Source organism: Mchenga conophoros, linkage group LG9 (genome assembly GCF_057382185.1).
Source record: "Mchenga conophoros isolate Kocher_MC1m ecotype Shallow Benthic linkage group LG9, M_conophoros_male_GT1.1, whole genome shotgun sequence".
NCBI classification, from domain to species: Eukaryota; Metazoa; Chordata; class Actinopteri; order Cichliformes; family Cichlidae; genus Mchenga; species Mchenga conophoros.
Window position 1 is genome coordinate 5,955,719 of NC_140534.1, and position 24,161 is coordinate 5,979,879.

A 24,161-nucleotide genomic window follows, 5' to 3' on the forward strand; every position below is an offset into this window, starting at 1 on the left:
AATGTACCAAGATCATACATTTACATTTACTGAATTTGAATGTCTTGGTAAAATAAATAAAATGAGAAGTGAAAAAAAACCAGTATGTTGTTCAGCTTAGTTTCATTTCAGATGAGTAACTTTTTATTTTGAATATGCTCACAGTCGTGCCATTTTCTCCTTTCTCTGCTGTTGACACCAAGTCGAATCGATCACAAACACCCAATTCAGTTTCCCAAGTCAGGATTAGAACAGTATCTAATGTTTTCATCCACATAGGTTGAGCAAGCTCAATGTCTATATGTGATCTGCTAATAGCAGCAGTGGCAAATCTAATAAATGCTCAGATATAAGTTCATGGTCCAATCTTCTTATCATTAGGAATCATTTAAGCAAATGTTAATTAGGTTGTTTTCCACAAGGCCCAATTTTTTACTAATTTAACATCATGGGTCAGGCCATGCTTTAAAGGCTGATTTGCTTGTGGATGTGAAATGAACTAATTCTCTACAGAATCCATTCACACAGAATCACCTACAGCGTGAATGCGCTGAAAAGTAGGGCAGGGCAAAATTCTGAATCAAACTGCTTTTTCACACAAGGCCATGTAGGTTTGGATTTTTCCCCCCTTAATAACAAACACCTTCATTTAGAAACTATATTTTATGTTTATTCGTGTTATCTTTGTCTAACATTTAAATTTGTTTGATGAACTGAAACATTTAAGAGCAACAAAAAAGATTGAAAGTCAATATTTGGTGAGGCTTTGAGCGTCAGAGCCTGACCAGAGAGAACTGTGACCAAGGCTGTCTGTTCTCTCTGCTCTGCAACAGTTCGACGAGGAGCTCGATGGTGAAGGAAAAGAACACAGTGACAGACACATGAATAGATGGTGCTGTTCTGCATAACAATGAAATCTTCAGAACAGCCAAAGAGGAGAATGAGGCCTTTAATGACGGTGACACAAAAATCTACAGCTCTGACTTCAACACAATATAACAGTGTTTACAATTCATTAGCAAACATCTGTAATGGATCCACTTTAGCAAATATTTGTAAATTTCTATATCTGGAGATTTTTTGGCAAATGCCATTAAATTCAAAAAAAATACTTGAGCATATTTAAGCCTGCCTGATGAGCTTCTTCCTGTTGTTGAATTTCAATGAACACGAAGCGCATTCCAACTGCTGCAGTCCACGATGCTGGACTTGAATTTTTGTCTTATTGTGGGTCAAAATACTTACTGAGGAGACAGCTGAATGATATCATGGACCACAACATGAGTAAAGGTAGGAAACACAAGGAGCGAGTGCACCTGGTGTTAGCAGTGAATATTCAATTCAATTCACTTTTATTTATATAACGCCAAATCACAACAACAGTCGCCTTGGAGACTGTTGTTGTGATTTGTATTGATTTGGCGAATAAACTTTCAATACAATAAAAGAAAAGAAGGGGGGCTGCTGATATACCTCAACAGCCAACAATTATACAGTGCTATAGTGTTAGCTCCTGAGCTTTCCATCTAATTTCAGGCACTGCCAGTCAGCAAACGGCTGTGTACAGCGTCTCAGCCAATCCTGTGCGAGTATGTTCATGCACATATTCTGAACATAGTTTCACAATTACCGCAACAAATTGATAAGTTGCTACGTTCTTGATCTTCTGGAGCTGTTAAATTCTGTTTCACAGAATCATAAAGTCTTTGGGCAGTCTTTGGGTATCTAATAAGTCTTACTGAATTCATGACATGGTTGCGAAATAATACAACAACATTACAGATGCAAAATACAGAGAGAGAAATGTGTTATAACAGGTCAACTATATGTCTGTAATGGTGAATACAGTCTTCAAAATGCCAATACACATTTACAGCAGCCAAGCTTTGTGTGAAAATACAAAAAGCTCAACATAACAGCAAACGAGCCTTCTTGAAAATTCATTGACGACCAGAAAATTGAAATCCAGGTATTTTCCGAAGCTCCTCTCTCTCTCTTTTTGTAACCAACTCCAAACTCTTAATATTTTTCTTGTTTTTAAAAGACAGGAATAAGAGTGCAGAGGTAAATTATATTAAAGGTATAAATTTAATAAAATGTATAAAGATGTAAAGATATTAACTTGAATAACTTAAAAACAGACGACGTAACGTTGAATGTTCTATATTCTGTTCTATGACCTTCCTAAAAACACTGGAGATGAGTTATTTTGTTGGGTAAAACCATCTTCATATGAGCCAATGAAAAAATTAGTTACTTTCACTTGCAGGATTCAAAAACAGCCTAAAATTAGACTTTGACTACCAAACTTACGATACGATTATATTTGGTGAAGCATACCTGTCAGTGGGAAAAAATATGTGGAATTTAATTGCAGATTTATTTATTTTTTGTTTATGTGAAAGAAACCTCCAAGATCTGACTGTCATTTCAGACCATAACACCAGCTTCACCGATTATTACTGTACTGTAATATGTGTACCCAGAGGACCCAGACGCGGAAACTAAAAAAAACAAACAAAAAACAACTGTATTTTTTACTTACTTTGACAAAACGTGACTAGCTTTGTAATATTATTGCATTTAGACTGATGACAGACGCAAACCACAGCTAAGAAATTATATGCGCTAACATAAACGAACCCCTTTCAATGTCAGGTACTCCCACACCGTAACAGTCCCGTAGTATCAACAACAAGCCTGGGCTACGCTAGCTTTACTTTCTGTTAGCAGATGTGAAAACCAAAGTGAGGGAAAACATCTCACCTTTCCTTCCGAATCAAGGGAGTCATTGCAAACTACATCCGCTCCAGAGTTGGAGGTGAGGACTCCTTGGTCCCAGTCGGGATATGGGTTTGAAAAAGAGCGCTCCTCCATCTCTGCGTCTGTAGCCGAGATCAGCTTCAGTCGCTTGGACATGTTATCTCCCATCTCTACGGCGGCTCGGCAAGGCCAAATATCTCAGTACGCTGTAGAGCCAATATAGTGGAAATAAAAAATCGCCTTACAGAAATATTGTTTTAAACCACACTAAAGTGACATGAAATAATATGTAAATGGAATGTAATCATTAAAAGGATCGAGTAGTGTATTTATGTTTTGTCTAATGCCATTGACATACAAAAGAAGCCACAGGACAACATGCCTTTATTAATCGATTATTAAAAAAGCATGCAAAGCTACCCTTTAAAAGTTATTTTGATTCACACAAAATGACGTTTAAAGCTTGGAGTTACTCATTTTACATTAAAAGTCCTCGTTTTTCATTCAGTCTCGGTTTCCTTGAGTACTTTTAAAGGCATATTCTTCACTGCTGTTTCTGTTATTCCCCAGAAATATATTTTGCTTTGCATCGCACAGACCAAAAGAATACTGAATGTAACTTCAGCTGAAAGTTAGAAATAGAGCACAAACAAATTGAACACGTTCAAAATCAAGTTTTACAAACACGAAGTATTGCATTTAACATCCGAGGGTAAAAAAAACTTTAATGAATGTCACCTTGGACTGTTGTTAAATTGAGAGATTAATAAATAATGCCATGAGTAATACACCTTCTTTGGAACCAAGTGTGACGCTTACGTTTGCGCAATGAGACGTCTGAATGGAAAAGGAGAACAATTGTTGCTACACTGGCATTACTGTGGTAGCCCAAACAGCAGGTCGTTATATTAGCAACAGCAGCTGCGATGCTAAAATGCTGCAGGTACTGCCAGGTGGAGCCAAAATTGGGCTTACCAAAGGGATCAGCAGGCTGTCCGATCAGCAGTGTGCGGGGCTTCCACAGCTCGTTTGTCGGTTGCGGCAGCCTCCAGCCTCCGAGCAGCGTCTCTAGGCAACCCGGAGTCCAGCCTCTCCTATTTTTCGGTGAATGGAAAGAAGTGTGAGCCGCAGTCTAAGTGCACCGGCAGGCAGCCATGTGTCACCGCATCACTGTGTCTCGCCCTGCCTCTCCTTCCTCAGCATCCTCCTCACTGAGCGCACATCGGATTGCTGCCGATGCCAAATCAGTAACACTCACCCCCCACCCCTACACACACACGCACACCCCGACGGTTTGTACACAGACCACGGGCGTAACCACCTCACTGACACAGACTTCCCCTCCAGCAGCCGCCCGGTGCCCGTCAGTACCCAGCAGCCCAGTTCGGTAGCTGACTCCTATGTAAATGGTGACAGATGGTGTTAGTGTGTGATACCGTGCTGCCCGGATTAAGCAATATAACAAACCACCACCCCTCCCTTTCTCCCTCCTAACAAATTCCACACACAACCCTCTTTCGTCTATTCATCCTGTTTCCTCTTTCCTTTTTTCTTTTTCTTTTTTTTAAGATTTGAAAGGAAACACATTAGAGAAAAGGCTCTACCTCCAACAGAAGACAAAACTTTGTCGCTCTTCTAAGGATTCACATTTTATCTGCATCTCGGTTGCACTTTAAGAGATACAAATGCTTTTTGGATTCCATTTTTGAATTAGCTGACCACAAGCTATAACTATTAGTGCAATCAGAGCACTAATGGCTCTTTGATTCAGCTGTTTCCACATCTGTCTTTTCCCTTGTATCTCCAGAGCACCGCTTCATCCCAATATCCTGCAGGACCTCTAAAGCAGTTTGAAACTGCTTTCCAGGGAACCTTTCAGTCTCTTCAGCCAAAGAAATTGATGATCACTAAAAGATTTTTCTGAATAAGAGTCATCCATGGGAGTAAACGTCTTTTTGAGCACCATGGACAGGTTAAATTGAGTTTAGGAGAATTTTGAACGCTGGGTACTTTATTTCCTCTATTCTGGTGAATATACAAAGTGTAGCTTCTCAGATTGTGTTGGTAGAAAACACAATCAATGGTAGTAACAGTTCATCACACGGCAAGCATTCAGTGTCACCTACTACTAGTCATTCTCAGCGTTTTTTCATTTAATATTATTGCTGCTAAAACAACACACATAGTTATTGTAACACATTTGTCACATTTGCAGTTGTTAGCAAAGCATACAATCGGTCCTTTCCAATAGAACACAGAAAGTAGAATATCTAGACGAATCTAACCAGCTAACCTCAAACATCAGTTATTCTTTGCGTATCTCTGGTGTCTTTTCACCACTGGTTTGTTCACACATACAGAAAGACATTACTATGACATCTACTTCAAATGTATCATGTATCACAGCATCATCCTGTAGACCAATGATACATTATATTGAGACACACTATTCTAATCTGATATTACATTTTTAGCAAATTTATAGCAAATGAAACGAAGCACAAATTCAAAGCTTTTTTCATTTAATTTAATTTAATTTTGTGGTTTGGCGCTATTTCTTAACTTAAAATGTCCTGTTGTAATTGGACATTTTAAGTTAAGAAACAGCGCCAAACAACAACACTTCCTTTATATTGTGCTTTATATTGTAAGGTCAAGACCCTACAAAAATACACAAAAACTCCAACCCCCTAAGAGCAAGCACTTTGGTGACAGTGGGAAGGAAAAACTCCCTTTTAAAAGAGAGAAACCTCCGGCAGAATCAGGCTCTAGGACGGGGTGGCATCTGCCATGGCCACTTGGCGATGAGGAAAGGAAGATGGGAGAAGAAGAGTGGTTATTTTCAACCACTCTAGTTTTAAAATTCAATTTAGATGCACAATTTAAATTAATATTTTAAGCCAGTTTAAGAGTTTTGTCACATAATCGCGTGCGCGTGTCAGTTAAATTTTAGCGTGATCATATTTTGTCTCTTCAATTTTGTCAAGGCTCTGTGTGCGGGCAGGCAGAGATGAGGATCCAAATGCAGGACTCGGAAAATGGAATGTAACTCAAAAAACCTCAGCTTTATTGCTGGCAGGAAAACAAACATAAAGTGAGGACGGAACACTGAGACCAAGAACACACAGGCATAAACTGATGGTACGACGCGACACTGAGCATGGCAAAACACAGGGCTTATATACACAGGGTAGTAACGGGGAAATCGGCAACAGGAGGGAGACACAGCTGGGAGAGATCAGGGCTAACGAGACAGGGGGAACAAAGCTGCACATACTAACATCAGACAGGAACAAGAACCTTCAAAGTAAAACAGGAAACAAAACACACTTTACTAAGACACAGACTAGACAGAGACAGACTTGACACTGACCAAAGGCTACTAAATGATAATCATAATCACAACAGTATCAGATCATAAATCATAATATAGAAAAACACCAAGATAACTGAAACACCAAGTACCAGAGAAACATAAAGGAAAATCCATGATGCAAAAGTACCAAAACATAATGAACTCAAAATACTGGGTCCAACGGACCCAGAACCGTGACAAATTTGGCATGTTTTTTAAAGGTTTTGATGATACTTAATCAACCATTGGGTCACTTGACTTCATTAAGAGTATTGGAGGAGGCCACCTGTCATGGAGTTCATTGTATACTGTCAGGCTGAGTTGTTCAATGTTCTCTAAGGACATTTTGTACCAACTGAATAACTCTGTTGACACACAACTTTCCCCCCACTTTCAGTGTTTTCCCCAGTCCTAATATTTCAGCCTTTGTCTCCAGTATTTGATTGACCTCACCTTTAAATACTATCGGCACTTCTTCTCACACTTGTTTTGACTGTTGAATTTGCTTCTCTGTGTCTTTAAAATATTTTTTCTCCTTCGACAGTGCTGTCTGCGCTTCATTCAGTTGTTGTCTTGCCTTTTCGTACTTTCTTTGCGAGTTCAATATATTTTGTCTCTTCTTTGAGTGCCTTTTTCACGTGGTTATCTGTTGTTGGTGGTGTTTTGAGACTGCTCTTCTCTGCGCTCTAACACAACTTGAGGCTTTCTGATGAGGAGGAATCTGGGGTTGCCGCCTCTTCTGTCTCTGTCTTAGCCTCCACTAATTGTTTCCTCTGCTCATCCAGTTTTTTCTGCATTTCTTTTGTGCCCTTCACCACTTTCTGCTCTTCCAGGACTTAATTCTCCTGCTCCAGATTCCCTCTCTGTGTTTTCTCATTCCACATAGTTTGTTTCAGAGAGGCCTCATGTTTCTGAAGCTGCGCGAGCTCGGCAGACAGACTGTCCTTCTCCCATTTCAGGATCAGGATTTCGCTGTCCCTCTGCTGAAGCTGCTCTTTCAGACGGCTCATCTCAAAGTTGCTGGTCTTTTCCTGATCTGAACAAGCCCTTATTCTTTGGTGGCGCTGCTCGTTTGCACTTTGTGTGACACTGTTTCGTCAGTGAGTTCTCCAGCTTGGATCTCACATTAGTCCAACTTGGTGCGCATCAGTGAAATTTGGGCCATCAGCTGTTTGATTTGCTGTCTGGCTGTCTTTGCATCCTGTTTCAAAAGTTGATTTTCACACAGTGTTTAGGCAGGCTGTCCTAACATGAATAAGGTCGTCCACTGTACTTTTTGGCAGAGTGCACACAAATTTAGTTTTCTCTGAAGCTGAGCGAGCTCTGCAGACAGACTGTCCTTCTCCACATACCGCAAAGAATGACGGCCCTTTGGTGGCCCAGATCAGGTTTGCCCGATGTGGCCCACACATGGGCCAGCACAAGGCCAGTTGCAGACACACTGGTGATCCTGTGCTGGCCCATGTGTGGGCCACATCTGGCAAATCTGATCTGGGCCACCAAAGGGCCATCATTCTTTGCGTTATGTGGGCCATGTGTAAGTTGTGTGCAGCCACGGGCCAGTTGTAGACACATTGCTGGCCCTGTGCTGGCCCAGAACAGTTTCAGCTCTGGCCCCAGATGTCAGCCTAATGTGTACCTTAATCAAGCCATGTAATAACAACATGTGCCAGAACACGCAAAACAGTGCAAAAGTAACATAAGAAAACTCTGTTCAGACAGTGAATGGACTGACTCTTATATAACCCTGTTCTAGTCTAACAGATTACTCAAAGTGCTCTATACAACATGCCACATTCATCCAATCACATACTTTCTCTAAACTGAGTGCTTCCTAACTACATTCAAACACATTCACAGTCTTGACATGCAGACCAGGGATCGGAACCACTAACCTTCCGATCAGTAGGTGACCTGCTCCACCTCCTGAGCTACAGCCACCCACTGGTAACAATGAGTAAACCGTCACCAGGTTTTGGATAAAGTGTACACTAACAAACCTGTCAAACCTGCATTTGAAACGTTGGCTACCATAGCAGTATAGTATTGCAACATGGCATTTGGATCTTCTAACTAAAATAGGAAAATAGGAACATAAATAGTGCCATCATGCCAGACCTGGTCCACATCTGGCTGACATACACTCTGCCATGACACCAGTCAGTCAGAAGTGCTAGCTTGATGCCGGATCCGGGCCAGACCTGTTTTCTATGAGCCTGGGCCACATACACCAAACCACAATCGAGCCAGATATGGCATGCCATCACATAAACAGTGCCATCAATGCCACCTGGCCCATATCCTGATGACATACGTCTTATCATGCCAGAAGTCAGCCAGCTGTGTTGTGCCGGTTTGACACCAGATCCGGGCCAGACCTCCTTGCTATGTGGGCTATTGATTTAAATGTTTTATGATTCATCCCTCTTCTACATTTACCCTAAAACCATTTTCACACAAAAGTGGTAGAAAACCTTTATTTTCCACGTTCTCTTCACTGCCATCAGCCTCTTTCACCTCTTCTTGCTGACTATTTGCTACACAGACCCTCTGCAAGATTGATGCACGCACGACTTTATCACCCTTTTTACCTTCTGCCCACAGAGAGGAGGTTCAGGTCAGTTCAAACACATACTAACAGAATCCAAAGCTGGACAGACCCTCATTAAAGACTCAGACTTTACAGCTTCACACAACTGTGGGTCAATATGAACGTGTCACGCAGGTGTACGAGGTGGGAAATCTGAGATTTTCTGTCTGTCCCTATGGCTTACCTATAAGGCAGAAAGGAGAATAGTTAAAACAAGCAGGTGGACTGATCTATAAATGTTTGCGACACACGGTTAGTTCTAACTGTGTTGATTTTTAAAATAAAATAAAAAAACAAAACGTATGTCTTCGTTTTTTTTCTGCTTGATATTGAAATGAGCTTCTTCTGTGTTTAGAAAAGAGTGCCATTTTTGAAAGTCAACCTTAAAATTAACCACACCTATAAAAGCTATTTGCTGTTTTAATAACGTTAAATTGCCACTGTATGAGCTCATCATATGTTAGATCTTTAAGAGAGAGACCTGCTGCTGCATCCTTCCTTTGGGTCCTTGGGTGTCTTTATCTGGGCATCAGTTTTTGTCTCCGCTATGACACCCAGACAATCAGACAATAAAGCCACAGTACTCAATTCAATTCAGTTCGATTCAATTCGATTCGATTCGATTCAATTCTACACCTGTGACCTACATGTAAAGGAGAGATGTATCCAGAAGAGAAGTTAAGCCAGCACCCCTGAGTCAGATCAAAAATGATGACAAGCAAATAATTACCCCTGGTCCTGAAACTTACGGCCTGTTTCTACACTGACTGATATGATGCTCAGTGTCCATCGCTCCCTCCTTTTAAAACCCGTTTATCAGTTCTAATTCAGATATGTCCCTCTGAGGGTGAACACAATCTCCAGCAGGTCTGAGCTAAGGAAACAAAGTACATTAATGTAATTATAAGATAATGATGTTGTCTTATATTGAGCATCCGGCTGCCCACGCTAAACTGTGACTATCACCAGGTAACCTGGGAGTGTTTCCTCAACAGCAGTAAGTGCGAAAGAACTGACAGACTGAACAGGATGTATGCAGGTCGACTCCAGATTGAGACGAGCTGATGGGTGGAGTTGTGGGGAAAATGTCGGTTTGCGGCCTATGTTACAGAAAGACAAAGGTATAAAACCAGGCAGAAGGCTTTTTATTAAAAATTTTAATAATTAATTGCTGTCTGAAAATATTATTGATAAGAAGGTTATATGCATTTCCAGGAGCTGGAGCAGGCAACTTTTTTTCTTTGCAAAGGTCTTTAATCTTGAAAACTGCATGACACACTGGCAGACAGAAAAGACCATTTGGTGAAAATATCAATTAGTTAACGGGTTTAGATTAAATGGTGATTCTAAATTGCCCATAGGTGTGAGTATGAATGGTTGTCAGTCTCTATGTATTAGCCCTGTCCTGTCAAGGGTGTGTGTGGTAGCTGGACAGGCTCCAACCCTGAATTGGAAGAGAATGCACGGATGGACACCAAACAGTAATTACACCTCTATTTACAGCATTCATTTGAATTACTCTAGAAAAACGGCAGAGCTACCATCTGTCACTATAATAATTAATTAGAAACAAGTTCCATTAGTGGCTAGAATGTCACTATGTGATCTTAAAAAACAAACAAAAAACAGGAAATTTATCCTGGTTTATCAGGTAAATTACAGACTTACCTCATGGCACCGTTACAGCGTCACACACTCAAGATATTTTTCTCTGCTGTGTTTACTATGACCGCTGGGGGGTGCTGTTGTTGTGGACATTATGTTAAAATAGGTGATGCTGACTCATAACTCATGTAAGCATAATTTCTGCCTACACCCTTTTTGCCTGAAATACAGTTTTTTCTATTTTAATATGCCTTGTTTTGCTATGACCAGACCAAAATAAAAAAAAATGAAGGAGTGAATGAATATTGCTAAAACTAACAACAATAAGCTTTTATTGAGCTTCACTTCGCAATAAATGTACAATGTCTAATAAATAATTTTTCCCAACACCAACATATTTCAAATTTAAGCTTTATGAAATATTTGCATGTTATTAAAATGTCAATAAATTGCATGGGAGAAGGTAGTCAGACCTACACAGGAGGAATAGACGGTACTACACAGTCACTATATTTGTAGACTTGGAGATTTCCAGGGAGGTCCACGTCAAGTTTCGCCTCAGGGTTTTAGAGGGGGTTGCGGTTACAGTGTAGCTATGGTGTAAATTTCCCACTAAAGCGTTAGTCCCCAGTCACACTAAGTTGCAGTGTCCAAATTACTCTGTACTTAATTTTTCACTTCAGTGAATACAAGTACTACCATAAAAAAAGGGAAATAAAATACTTTAGGAGACTCTTGCTTTTCTTCTTTTAAACTTCTGATGTTTAGCTGATAGATTAAAAAAAAACAACAAAATACATATTATTTAAATTTCTGGGACATTGATCAAGTTTTTGTAAATATTTTGAGGTGACCTTTAAAACTTTTATCTCACATTCAAATTTCAAAAGGTGGTTTAATTGGACTGGAACATGTAATGGTGGTAATGAGAGATCTGGCTTTCTCTCTTCTAGGTCTTTTGATATTTAACTTAAGTACTGCACCCTCTGAATTGGTTGCGCTGTGCTTTCCCAAACTGACATTCCAGTCTTTTATGGTGCTCTCTTTGGGTCAGTAGTTGTCCATCTTTAAGTGCAAGCTGTTTTTCAACCTTGGTGCCCTGTTTTGGAACCATGGGACATGGCTTTGCCTGTCTGTCTGCTACTAGGATATTCCTTAAATTTATATATTTCTGCAATGTTTTTGATCCACTGTCAATGTGAGAGTTTTCCCATCTTTCTCATATGCAGAGCATTCAGAGCACAATGCATCTCATGAGAATATTGGAACAATAAAGACTCAATAAAGACTAACTCTGCCATTGCCGGTCCCAAGCCCAAGATGAGAAAGGAGGAGGGTTGGGCGTGGGGCTAGCAACCCCACCCTGTAAAAACTCCAACTGCTACGGAAACAGCAAGTGAATCTCATTATCGGCTAACGGTGATTTGGGTGACTGTAACAACTGGCGGGGCATCACGTTGCTGTCGGTACCCGGGAAAGTGTTTTGCCTCGGTCTTTTGAATCGGCTACGACACGCAGTGAACGAACGATTGCGAGAAGAGCAGGCTGGGTTTCGGAGTGGCCGGTCATGCGTCGAGCAAATCTTCACCCTCGCATGATCATTGAACAAACATTGGAATACCAAAGGAAGATTTCTATTAATTTCATTGACTTCGAGAAGGCTTTTGACAGCGTCCGCCGGCCGACTCTATGGGCTATCCTACGCCACTATGAAGTCCCTCAGCAGTTTGTAGATGCCTTTCGTTGTCTCTACTCCAACTCCCGTTGCTGCGTCCGGACGGATGACGGCTGCACAGATTTCTTCAAGATCAATACTGGCGTCCGACAAGGATGCGTGCTATCCCCTTTCCTCTTCCTGTTGGTAATTGACTTCATCATGCGACGATCAGTTGACCAAGCTGGCATCGGTGTGCCCTGGCACGAAGCGCGTAATCTCACTGACTTGGACTTCGCAGATGACATCTCCCTGCTGGGCTCGACTCAGGAAGACCTCCAAAGGTTGACCGCGGCCCTGCAGAGGGAGGCGACGAAAGTTGGATTACGAATCAGTGCCAAAAAAACCAAGGTACTCCGAGTTGGCTATGCACGTGCCCGCATTCCTGTCATGATCAACCAACAACATGCTGAAGAGGTGGAGAATTTTACATATCTTGGCAGCATCATCTCGAATGACGGGGTCTCTGATCGGGATGTCGACGCCAGAGTAGGGAAGGCAGTTGGTGTCCTGCGAAGACTCCAACCTATTTGGAACTCGACCTCCCTGAATGTAAGGGTCGAGATCAGACTACTGAACTCTATCGTCTTCCCTACTGCACTTTACGCTAGTGAAACCTGGCGCTCAACAAGTGCAATTATTCAACACCTGAACGTGCTTCAACAACGTGGCCTGCGGCGAATCCTGAGAATTTCCTACCGGGACCGAATAACAAATGAGGAGGTCCTACGAAGAGCAGGCACCCGCCCATTAGCCGATGTTGTTGCAGAAAGGCGCTTCCGCTTTGCGGGCCATATTTTACGCCTACCGCCTCATCGCCCAGCTAAGATTGCCATGACATGGCGTCCACGCACTGGCAAGTGAAAGCAAGGCCGACCAAAGACCACATGGCGTCGAACATTCATGGACGATCTGAGAACTGTCGACGAAGCTGAAGCAGTCGCTGCTGACCGACATCGATGGAGATCACTAGCTGCCCGATGCGCCGCCCGGCGTAGGAGGAACTAAGTCTAAGTAGTAAAGACCTCTGGCCACTGACAATGATGCTTTGGTGAATCTGTGTTAGACTGTAATACTGTATCGTTTATACTGGTTGAACTCTAGCCACCTTAATATTGGCTTGGACAGCAGGTCCTCTAAAGGCCTAATGAATGTTGCTGTTACACTCGAATGTTTTAAATGGTGAAGAATTTGAAGGAACTAGACTTTTAGCAAGCCCATCATATCTAGTTCTGGTTTGGTGATCGATGCTGCCTCTCGATTTTCTACAAGTGCTGTGATGCTACAAAATGCTTCCAGATGAGATGTGTGAGATTATCACTATGGTAACATCTCTGACACCATGGTTACATGGCATGTGATTTTTTTTTTTTTATGCTGCTGACTTACCCGGCTTAGATAACTCAGCTATATCCTACCCCTGCTGCTGTTGCACACACACACACACACACACACACACACACACACACACACACACACACACACACTAACAGAGAGAGAGAGATTAATCAGAGAAAAAAGTCCTCTGGCCTCTAAGCTAATGACCTCTGGCTTGTGATCATAGCTCCAGCTTGGACATTTCATAACACTGACATTCCCCTCAGCATTGTGGAGTATGAGGACCTCTCTTCAGTGCACCTTGAAGCAACTGTTGTTGTGAATTGTTGCTTTAAAAATAAACCGGCATGAAGTGAGCTGCATTGAATGTGATCATCACCTTTACTTGTTTTTTTCTCACAGTCAGTATAAAACACAGACTTTGCTTCCAGGTCACAAAAACAAACCCAATGCGTTCTTTGGTTTTGAGGTTTTCACCTTGTTGTAAACACTCAGTTTTCTCCATCTCCATTTCATGAAGCTGTGCCTTGATTGTAGACCTCCTTGAGATTGTTCTGGACTTGGTTAGATGTTGTGAAGGAAATCTTAACCAAGAAAACATTTTTGCAGTCATCCACGTTAGCCTCCTTTCATGGTCTTCAAGGCACCAGATTATGGATTCTCCACAGTTTTTGCTGTCGCTCTGATTTGAGATTTTCAGCCGATGATGATGATAAGAAGGCCTATGGCCAGCCTAAAAAGGCCCATACCTGTACCATAAGTCTATCTTGCATCATAGGCTGCAATTCAGTGACTAAATTTAGTAATCACATTTGACCAGCTCTACAGCATATCTTGTACACTTGATTGAAGAGGAGAACAGAGCTGTTGACTGATAACCACTTGATGGTGGCAGGGCAAGAGGATGCCAGTGTATGTATATACTAATATTACAATGTTGGGCCTATACTAAATTATTTTGTGATAGAGGTTTCTACTTGAAAGGTCTAAAGCGATAAAAAACAAATGAGGAGTAAAACGCTGTTTTAAGTCAGTTTAAGTCATGCAGTAAGAAATTAAAAGAGATGAATGCATGTAGTTCTGAGAATCTTTAAGCTCACAGCAACTGGGTTAGTAACCTCGATGACTAGGTTGAGCCCACAAACCACGGTGGTAATTTGAACCTAGTGTTTGCTCTGATTTCAGTGATACATTATGTATCATTATATACTGTATGGTCTGCTTATTATTCACATTAAATTATTTGATGTTATTGGTGTATCCTCTATTTTCATACATTGTTCTCTACATTCATCTCTGTTGCTTTCCAGATAAACAGAGAGAAGACTTCATCTTTAATTACACACATTGACCAGCAGGTGGAGACAGCTTGCCATCAGTACATATTCAAGTTTTAATATGAGCATCATTAATAAACACATTTGTTCTGATGTACAGAAACAACAGCAGTAAATAAAGACCGGAGCAGGAGAAGATGTAACTAATCTGCCAGGACAAACCAAATTCAGAAAGATAAAAAAAAAAACAGACTGAACAATTGTTCGATAAAGGACAATGTTACTGTGATGTCATGCCAACAGCTGCTGTATGCACAAAGGAAGTGGTTCATGATAAAGGGAAGTTTGGATCCACTTGTGGGAGAGATTGTCACAAATGTGATGAGGCTGGTGCCAGTGTTTTTGTGACAGCAAAAAACACGAGCTGAGACGTGGAGTGAGGGCAATGAGACAGGTGGTAGTGCATGTGTCGACCGGTGGGGAGGCATTAATGAGAGAGGTGGTGAGACACTTGAAACAGGTTCTGAGACAGGTTGTCAGGGTTTAATTAGCCAATCACAGTGGGGATTAACTCTGTAAACATCCAACAGAACACAGTCAGGATGAAGACGACGCTCACCTGAGAGACAGGCAGAGAGACAGCTTTAATATTTAACATCCAGTCCGTCAGGTGTTTATCATGATGTTATAATGTGACTCACAGATGTTTCCTCCAACTTCATACAGATGTTGAACTGGACTGATCAGAGAAAAACAAAGACAGAAGGAGAAAGACAGGGATGGTAAATAAAAGTCAGATTTTCCTTCAGTGTGGGAACAGGTGGGGACCATAGGTATGGATCCTCACAGAAGTCGGATAAATGTGCATCTATGTGTGAGAGAGAGATTTTGTCACCTGTTCTCACACTCGAAGCGGGATGTTATGTCCTTGGCTGTTGTCTGTTCCTCAAGTTGTATCACCATGGAAATCTTGGTGTGTAGAGGAGCATGAACTCTGATCACACCTTCACACAGCTCTGTGATCTGGAGAGACACAAACAGACAGCACGCTGAACCCGGACTCTGCCCCGCATGCCTGTGGTCTTTGACTAACCTTGTTTTTGCCTTAGTTGATTCTGGACTCCATCTCCTTTGGTCCTGACCTGTATCAAACCTGATTTCTCTCTCTTCTTATCTGTTCTCTGTCTCACCTTGTTTTGGTGCCCATCTCATGCAGTTCTTGGTCTTTCCAGGTCCTAGTCTCTGTCTTCCTTGGCCCTGGTCTCTGTCTCACCTGATCTCTTTCATTCTTGTCATTCTTCTTCCTCAAAAGTCTACTGGTCCAGCTCAGGCCAAGCTGTTTCTGAATGGACACCTGGTTCATCTGTCTCACCTGAGACAGTAGAAACTTGGGGACCTATCAAAGAGAACGAGAAGTCATCGGGGGTTAGGGGCACCGAGACTGTGCAGGTGTGTCCTGAAACCTACGGTCCAAATCAAGTCCTGGTGAATGATCATCAACCGGATCAGCTGAGCTCCACCCACTGCCTCCTCCATCTCATCTCGTTTAGCAATTGAGCGCTTGTTTCCATGGTGACGACGGAACAGGTTGGGTGCCATCACCATGGACACATTCCACAGAGACATACGGTTCTGATCCTGATGAGAGACCACCATACGGAGGAAGACCAGCAGAGCCTGGAACCACAAAAAACAGGTTTTCTTGCAACCATGTGCGATTTCTAAAAAAAAAAAAGTCTGTCATGGTCCTGGGTTGGTGACCCAGTGTTTTAGGTTTTGTACTTTTCTTTTTGATTTCATCAGGGTTCATGACTATTAGGGTTTGGTTTCTGTTTTTTATTTCTAGACCTCTAGTTCTTCTGGGTTTGTGATTTCTAGGTCTTCATGTTTATTCTCTTGTTCCCCAGTCAGTCATGTCTCCTGTCTAGGCCCTGTCCTTATGTTCCCTCTGTACTGTGTCAGTATTATTGGGATGTTAAGCTCGTGTCTCTGAGTCCGTGTCTGTGTGTGCGTGGTGCATTTCCTGTTTTATTTTGATAGTCTGTCTCCTACCCCAGTGTATCTAGTTTTGCCTTCCTTCATCGCATCATGTCTGATTTGTCCCAGCTGTGTTTCTTCCTGTTTCCTAATCCTCTCGTGATCCTACCTGTGTATTTTAGTCCTCAGCCTACCCTTGCTTGTTGTTGGATGGTTAACTTAACCTACTCTCTCTTTGTACTGTGTTTTCTCCCGTCATGTTTCAAGCCGTGTTTCCTAGTATCTAGTTTTCAGTGTCAGTTTAGTTTAGGTTTACGTTAGGGGTTTTGTTTTGTTTTGTGAAGTTCTCCTCTTTGATGAGTTGTTTTTCTGTGAGTACTGCACATTGGTCCAGAATGCAATGATTTACAAATCTCATAAATCCATAATGTATTCATAATAGAAAACCATAACAATCGCTTTAGCTCTGCAGTGATTCACTAGAAAATTGGCAACGTCCCTCAGCATCCATTGACGCTGCACAGTTGACTATGGAATATTTAGTAGCAGTATTAATTTTGTTGACTAATTTTTATTATATTTTTCATCAAACTTTTTTTTCTAGCAAAAACAAGACAATAACTGAATAAAAATGAATGAAAGGCATCGAAACGTTCGTCCACGAATAAAAACGAGATGAAAATGTTTCTTCTGAGACAAGGCAGGAAGTGAGCCAGAAGTAATAATCTTGTGCAGTAAGGTTAGACATGCACAATTGATCTGCCGCTGACAAACAGGGATAGAGACAGGGGTTCAGCTAACACCTATGCACCCTGTTTCTCATGAAAATGTGACAAAATGTCAATGTTTTGGAGGAAGAGAATTGTGGACATATGGAGACATGTAGAGCAACTCTCACTTGTACCAACACAATGACACCTTAAAATCTGGTGACCTAAATCAACTTCAGATTTAGTCTACCATAATCTAAAGATATATACTCAACTAAAGCAAGACAAAAACAAAAATTAGGTGGCTAAATCTGGACTAAAACTAAATTATATTTTAGTGAAAAGACTAGGGATATACCTAATCTAAATCTGCTGTTTTTTATGTAAATTTTATGACTGGGCTTGTGGGCACAGGTGGCATCTGATCATGGTACCATGCTAGAATTCACTGACCTCTTGAGAGCCTTTTTCTTCAACAAGTGTTTGTAGAAGCAGTCTGCATGCATAGGTGCTTGACTTTATTCACCTATGACCAAGGAAGTGATTGGAACACCTGAACTCAATGATTCGATGAGTGAGTGAATACTTTTGGCAATATAGTGTGTGTCTGTGTTTGTGTGTGTAGGTTTGGATAGCGTGGGGGACCTCTCGCATCTGCGGGCGGTCTATCTGTCAAGCTCAGGTCTTCTACATGAGGCCTGGGAGCTTGAGGGCCCTGTGCATTTTCTTAGCTGTTCGTAGGACTGCACTCATCTGGACAGAGATCTCCAATGTTGTTCCTGGGATCTGCTGGAGTCACTCACCTAGCTGATCGTCTGTCTGTCTGTCGATAAATGAAGGTTAAGTGAAGACTTAAATGAGTTTACAAGAGTATATTTTAATGATATTAAATGTTCTGTAAAACTAAAAGATTCCCTATAACGTGCTGTCCCATGCTCTTTTAGGCTGTGACATATGTATACTGTGTGTTTACTGCCCTCTTTCTGCTTCTCACTGTTTGCCCAATTCTCTCTCATTTGTGTGTGTAGACAATGTCTGGGTGAAGCTTTACTCTCAGAATTTCTCTGTTGGCTTCTGGAAGAAGCAACGTCAGCAGCTGCAGGGCCTGAACCTGATGGAGCTCAGAGGGGATACCTGCAGGGACACACAGAAACACTTCATGTAATGCAAACACATTTAAATGATGAAAATGTGTGTTTGTATGTGTGCACACATACTCAGTACAGAGCGGTAGGTGGACAGGTGTGTGTGTGTCAGCAGAGGGGTTGGCAGCTCTCTGATGAAAAGCTTCAACAGACTGGAAGCGTCCACCTGTCTCAGCGCAGACCAGTCAAATCCCTCATAGCACCTGTCTAATTCTCTACGAAGGCACTGCAAGCAAACAGAGAGGTGGACAGAGAGACAGCAGGGAGAAAGATACAGACAGAGAATCAGACAAAAACAGGTAGGTATTACACACAGAGAGACACAGATACACACAGGCAGACATACTCAGTTTTCCAGAATGCAAAAAGTCATTTTAAAGTGTGTCAGGGTGTGTGTCCATCTTTTGTGAGGACCAATGTTGAGTTTAGACAATCTCAAAATCTAGAAACAAACACCACTTAGCTTCTGTCTTGACCTTAGTACTATGCTATGTTAAAGCATCATCTAAAGAGAAAAACAACTTGATGTAGAAAATAACCATTCGTTTGTTACCTAAAAACTAGGACTAGTGTTGGGTTGGCTTTCGGGTTAGAGCTAGGTTAAGGTTCATGGTTGAGGATCTGGGAATGTTGACCTTGCTTTGCCCATGATGATGCACCTCCAGTCATCCAACATCCTAACTATGAAGGCAGGGAACCTATGCACTGTTCAAATGTTGATTGGTTGACAAATGTGACGGAACAGGGAAGGGAGTGACAGGCAGTTCACTGCGAATGAAAGAGATGTGGAAAGATAACCAAAGATAAAAATTACAGACTGGCTGCAGTGGTAATCTTTCACACTCGGTTTCACTTCAGCTTGTTGTGTGTTATAACTTTGCTCTTCAAATGGATAATGGATAGTAGCCCACAGACTGGTTGTACCACATGTTTTTGACACTCCCTTCAACCAACAACAGATGCTTTTTGCAGGTAGACTTTCAGTGCATGACGTGCCTCATGAATGGTATAGTGTGCCAAAGTTGAACGTTTCTGCAGGTCACGCACCTCCCCATTTTTGTTACATGGTGTGTTGTGTCGCTGCACCACAGCTGGCTCGCCAGCTTTTACCACAGTTTTTAATAATATAATAGTACAGTACTTCTGATTTCCACTTCTCCTCCTACTCCACTGCTGATGTGGCACTATTGTTGAGTGGCAACAGCTATTCTGTATGGAAACAAACAGCAGTGTGTGTGTGTGTGCGCGCGTGTGTGCGTGTGTGTGTGTGTGTGTGTGTGTGTTACCTTGACTCTAGCAGCTGATGCTGGTACTCTGAGAATCCCCTCAGTCAACAGGCCTGTTTGCTCTAAGATACACAACAACTGCATGCATACACACACATAAAGGAAGGTGTGACTGGTTACTGTTGTTTGTTTATTTTCACTAAATTTCTAAACAAGATGTAAACAAAGGTAAACTAACTTTGCTAGCTGTTAGTTAAACAACTACTTTAGGTCACCAAGATCATATGCTAATGGGCTCATACTTATACAGCACTTATCTACTCTGAGCACTGTTTACTATAAGCATTAAACATTTTACATCATGCACGTAAATAATAATAATAATGGATTGGATTTATATAGCGCTTTTCAAGGCACCCAAAGCGCTTTACAATGCCACTATTCATTCACTCTCGCATTCATACACTGGTGGAGGCAAGCTACGGTTGTAGCCACAGCTGCCCTGGGGCAGACTGACAGAAGCGAGGCTGCCATATCGCGCCATCGGCCCCTCTGGCCAGCACCAGTAGGCAAGTAGGGTAAAGTGTCTTGCCCAAGGACACAACGACCAGGACAGAGAGCCCAGGGATCGAACCGGCAACCTTCCGGTTACAGATACGCTTCCCAACCCCCTGAGCCACGGTCGCCCGTAAAGAGATGCTTCAGCTTGGGGTTCAATATTTGCTTACTTGAAGAATCGAACTACTGACCAAACAGTAACCCACTTTTGCTCATGAACTTCCCAAAGACACATAAGATTATGATTGTGCCTTAAACTATAGTATCATAAGTTTTAGAGTAATGAAGCCAGCAATCTATCCCCTGTCTGAAACTTGATTAGACATAGAGAAGGACACGTTCTTCACCTTCTGGAACACGACAGGAACTTTGACCCCAGGAAACTTCTTCCTGTCTTTCTCCAACAGCGTGTTCAGAGGAACGCCAAACACACCACTGTCTAATGGACAGGAAGGGTTAACAAACAATCATACAGTGAGTGTTCTGAGAGACAATTTATACATCCTTTAGTACAGGGTTTTACTAATGGGGCTTTTTCAGCAGCAAAATAGTTTCAGGTCTGCCCTTATCGCTTATCCCATCCAGTCCCAAGTTAACTGTGTTAGAGCCAACGGCAGTTTGGCTCTTTCGGTCCCATGGTGGGCAAACCACACCCACGGTGAGCAATCCCACTGTGGGTTGCCCATTGAAAACCATGACAATCAGGGGACCTCTTGGGATCAAACTACTGTGGGGCCTTAATGGGCTAACCCAAAAGAGGACCAGTATGGGTTTTCCTATGGTAAACCCACAATGGGCTGCCCGCGTTTTTTGGGGCCCAAAAGGCTAAACTGCTATGGGCTAGCCCAACATGGGTTTACTGTGAACACTTACTCATAAGGTAGCTGCAAAGGGCAAAACTGTTGTGGGTTCTGGATGATTATCAAAATTATTATGCATAAACAGTTAAACCGTTGTAATGCGACACAGTGCTATGAAAGTGTTTGAGTCTTCTGGATTTCTTCTGTGTTTTTGCATATAGTCACATTTGCAGGTTTCAGCTCAAACTAATTTTAATCCAAACCTACCTGGTCCTGTTTAAAAACATAATAACAACATAGTGAACCTTCCTGGGAGTGAGTGGCCTACCAGAATTAGTCCAAGTGCAATCAATCACTCATCCAGAAGGTCACAAAAAACAAAACAGAACAAGATCTACAGAAACGCAGGCCTCACTTGCCTCAGTTAAGATGCGCGTTCATGATTCACCAATAAGAAAGATCAGGTAGAACGCATCTATGGAAAAGTTCTAAGATGAAAATAACCGCTGACCAAAAACAATACAAAGGCTTGTCTCAAATTTGCCACATCTTGATGATCTCCAAAAAATTTGAGAAAATATCTGAGAAAAGTTAAAGTCTTTGTGTTTGTGTAACATAGCATTTCACAAAGAGAACATCATACCAAGAATAAAAAACAGAATAAACATTTCATCCACAGAGGCGAAAAAAATCATGAGCAGTTATGACAAATTTTGGATTGCAGTTCTTGCTGCCAAGAATTGCAGAACCAGTCAATCTTATATATACTTGAGTTATCTTTGTCTAATAATGAAAACTGTTTGATGATCTGAAACAAATGTGTGACAAACAGGAAAAAAAATACTAAATGAGGAAGGAGGTGATACTAGTAGTTGAAACGGGGCAGTGGTTGAACGAAAACGATATAGCTGGACAATCTTGAATTTACTTCCTAATGTTGAAGCACGACATGATCTCCCATCTTGTGGTGCTCTGGGGTATTAAAATGCATACCTTATTGGTTTAGTGGTAGTGCCGGGTGGAAGGCAAAGTACTGATCTTTATAAAGGTGTTAAGGACATCTCACATTAAGAAGTCTTTGTGTTTATCAGAAATTGGTCTTTGGTTTTGTTGGTTTATTCTGAGTTTTCCTGTTTTTGAGATTTTTTTTAAAAGTTTGTCTTCATTGTTAATTTTACATTTTTAATTACTATAGTAGAGATTATCTTAATCTCCGTAATATCTGCTTGTTTGTTTCTCTTTAGTCATTTCCTGCTACCTTGCTTCCTGTTTTACTTTGAAAGTCATTTAACTCATGTCTTCTGTTTAGGTTTACCTCCTTTTGTATCAGTGCAGTTTATTCATTTCAGCTGTTTCTTGTTTTCCAGATGTGTCCATCCAACCTGATTCAATACTGGAATAAGCAGTTTTTAAGGTTTTGTGTTCCAAGTATTAATTAATGTTTAAATAACTTAATAATTACAGAACACTGTTATAAATATTTTTTATGATCCAGCAGTGAGGACAGTGTTTTTAATCGTTCTCCATTAAACCGTTCTGCTGGAGGTTTCTTTCTGTTAAAACAGAGTTTTTCCTTCCCGCTGTCACTAAAATGCTTGCTCATACCAGGTCATGTGATTGTTGGGCTTTTCTCTCTATGTATTATTGTACGGTCTACCTTAGAAAATAAAGTGCCTTGACTGTTCTTGTAATTTGGCACTGTATAAATAAAACTGAATTGAATTGAAACTGAAACAGTGTTTCCTGAAAAGCCTCTCTTGTTTAGTGGGAAATAGATTTCATCAAAGTAGATGTCTTTTTGAAAGTGCTGTAATTAGGTTTAAGAATACAGTTCACCCACTTTTATCATCTTCAATAGCCTGTACCAAAAGAGAGCAGAGCAGGTACCTGAAGGCTACTCAAACAGAGGTCGATTATCTTGTTAATTGTTTTAACTTTCACTATGCACAACTCTGGATACTGTAGCTCCTGTGAAAAAGAGAGCCTCAAATCAGAAGTACTTGACTCCCTGGTATAATTCTCAAACACGTACCCTAAAGTAGATACCTCTTAAGCTGGAGAGGAAATGGCGTGTCACAAATTTAGAAGATCAGATTTAGAAGATCATCATTTAGCCTGGAGAAATAGTTTGTTGCTTTATAAAAAAAAAGCCCTCTGTAAAGCTAGAAGATCTTACTATTCATCACTGATTGAAGAAAATAAGAACAACCCCAGGTTTCTCTTCAGCACTGTAGCCAGGCTGACAAACAGTCAGAGCTCGGTTGAGCCAACCATCCCTTTAACGTTAACTAGTAATGACTTCATGAACTTCTTCACAAATAACATTTTAACCATTAGAGAAAAAATTACTCATGATCATCTCACAGATGTAACAACATGTACCGCTGCTTTCAGTACCATTTAGTCTTTTTCTCCTATTGATCTTTCTGAGTTAATTTCAGTAATGTCTTCCTCCAAACTATCTCTAATAATCGCTATGTGGCATCCCTTGACCCATCTAATTATAGGCCAATCTCCAACGTTCCTTTTATCTCGTAAATTCTTGAAAGAGTAGTTGTCAAACAGCTAACTGATCATCTGCAGAGGAAGATTCTTTATTTGTCATGTGCATGGTTATACAGATATAACACGCAGTGAAATGTGACCTGACACGCTCTTCGACTCTGCAAAAAGGAGAGACACAACTTTATGGCTTATTTGAAGAGCTTCAGTTTATAAGGTTAGACCCAGTTCCAGCCTTTGAGTGCTTGACTGTCTTTCAACAGTTTGAGCCAGTGTCTTATTCTGCTTTAAAAGACATAATTGATCATCTCAAAATCTCTGGTTCCCCGCACGATATTCGTCCTTCTCGTTTCTTTAAGGAATCTTTACATATTATTGGTCCTTGTATCTTACTTCTGCTGAATGCATCATTGTCATCAGGTTGTGTACCGTCTGTCTTTAAGCATGCTGTTGTGCAACCTATTATGAAAAAGAAAAATCTTGACCCTAATGCTCTCACTAACTACAGGCCGATCTCCAAACTCCCTTTTATTTCCAAAATATTGGAAACGGTAGTTCTAAACAACTTCAGGCCTTTTTAGATGCAAATGGTATTAATGAAAAGTTTCAGTCTGGTTTGAAA

At 41.2% G+C, this 24,161-nt stretch overlaps 2 protein-coding genes and 1 long non-coding RNA gene across 5 annotated transcripts in view; 1 reads left to right on the forward strand and 2 right to left on the reverse strand.

The window, feature by feature from the left end:
- The window catches only part of lancl2 (LanC lantibiotic synthetase component C-like 2 (bacterial)), a 41,638-nt gene extending 37,411 nt beyond the window's left edge, over positions 1 to 4,227 (reverse strand). The window contains exons 1-2 of one of the 3 annotated variants that reach the window (XM_085286200.1): positions 3,718 to 4,227; positions 2,746 to 2,948 (exon numbers count right to left, since the gene is read on the reverse strand). In XM_085286200.1, the coding sequence (XP_085142326.1) occupies positions 2,746 to 2,910 (165 nt within the window). In that variant the 5' untranslated portion in view covers positions 2,911 to 2,948; positions 3,718 to 4,227. The remainder of the gene's footprint in view (positions 1 to 2,745; positions 2,949 to 3,717) is intronic. The other 2 variants (XM_085286199.1, XM_085286202.1) reach the window with 2 other exon arrangements.
- A 10,151-nt stretch (positions 4,228 to 14,378) lies between these two features.
- arhgap28 (Rho GTPase activating protein 28) overlaps positions 14,379 to 24,161 on the reverse strand; it is a 30,160-nt gene continuing 20,377 nt past the window's right edge. Inside the window, exons 7-15 of the mRNA XM_085286204.1 lie at positions 20,585 to 20,676; positions 19,740 to 19,817; positions 18,526 to 18,679; positions 18,360 to 18,442; positions 16,089 to 16,298; positions 15,895 to 16,017; positions 15,517 to 15,644; positions 15,323 to 15,360; positions 14,379 to 15,240 (exon numbers count right to left, since the gene is read on the reverse strand). Coding sequence (XP_085142330.1) covers positions 15,158 to 15,240; positions 15,323 to 15,360; positions 15,517 to 15,644; positions 15,895 to 16,017; positions 16,089 to 16,298; positions 18,360 to 18,442; positions 18,526 to 18,679; positions 19,740 to 19,817; positions 20,585 to 20,676 — 989 coding nt within the window. The 3' untranslated portion in view covers positions 14,379 to 15,157. The remainder of the gene's footprint in view (positions 15,241 to 15,322; positions 15,361 to 15,516; positions 15,645 to 15,894; positions 16,018 to 16,088; positions 16,299 to 18,359; positions 18,443 to 18,525; positions 18,680 to 19,739; positions 19,818 to 20,584; positions 20,677 to 24,161) is intronic.
- Positions 18,342 to 22,753, forward strand: LOC146566656 (uncharacterized). Its single transcript, XR_014893802.1, has 3 exons — positions 18,342 to 18,469; positions 18,569 to 18,752; positions 22,405 to 22,753. It is a non-coding gene; the product is annotated as an uncharacterized LOC146566656 (long non-coding RNA).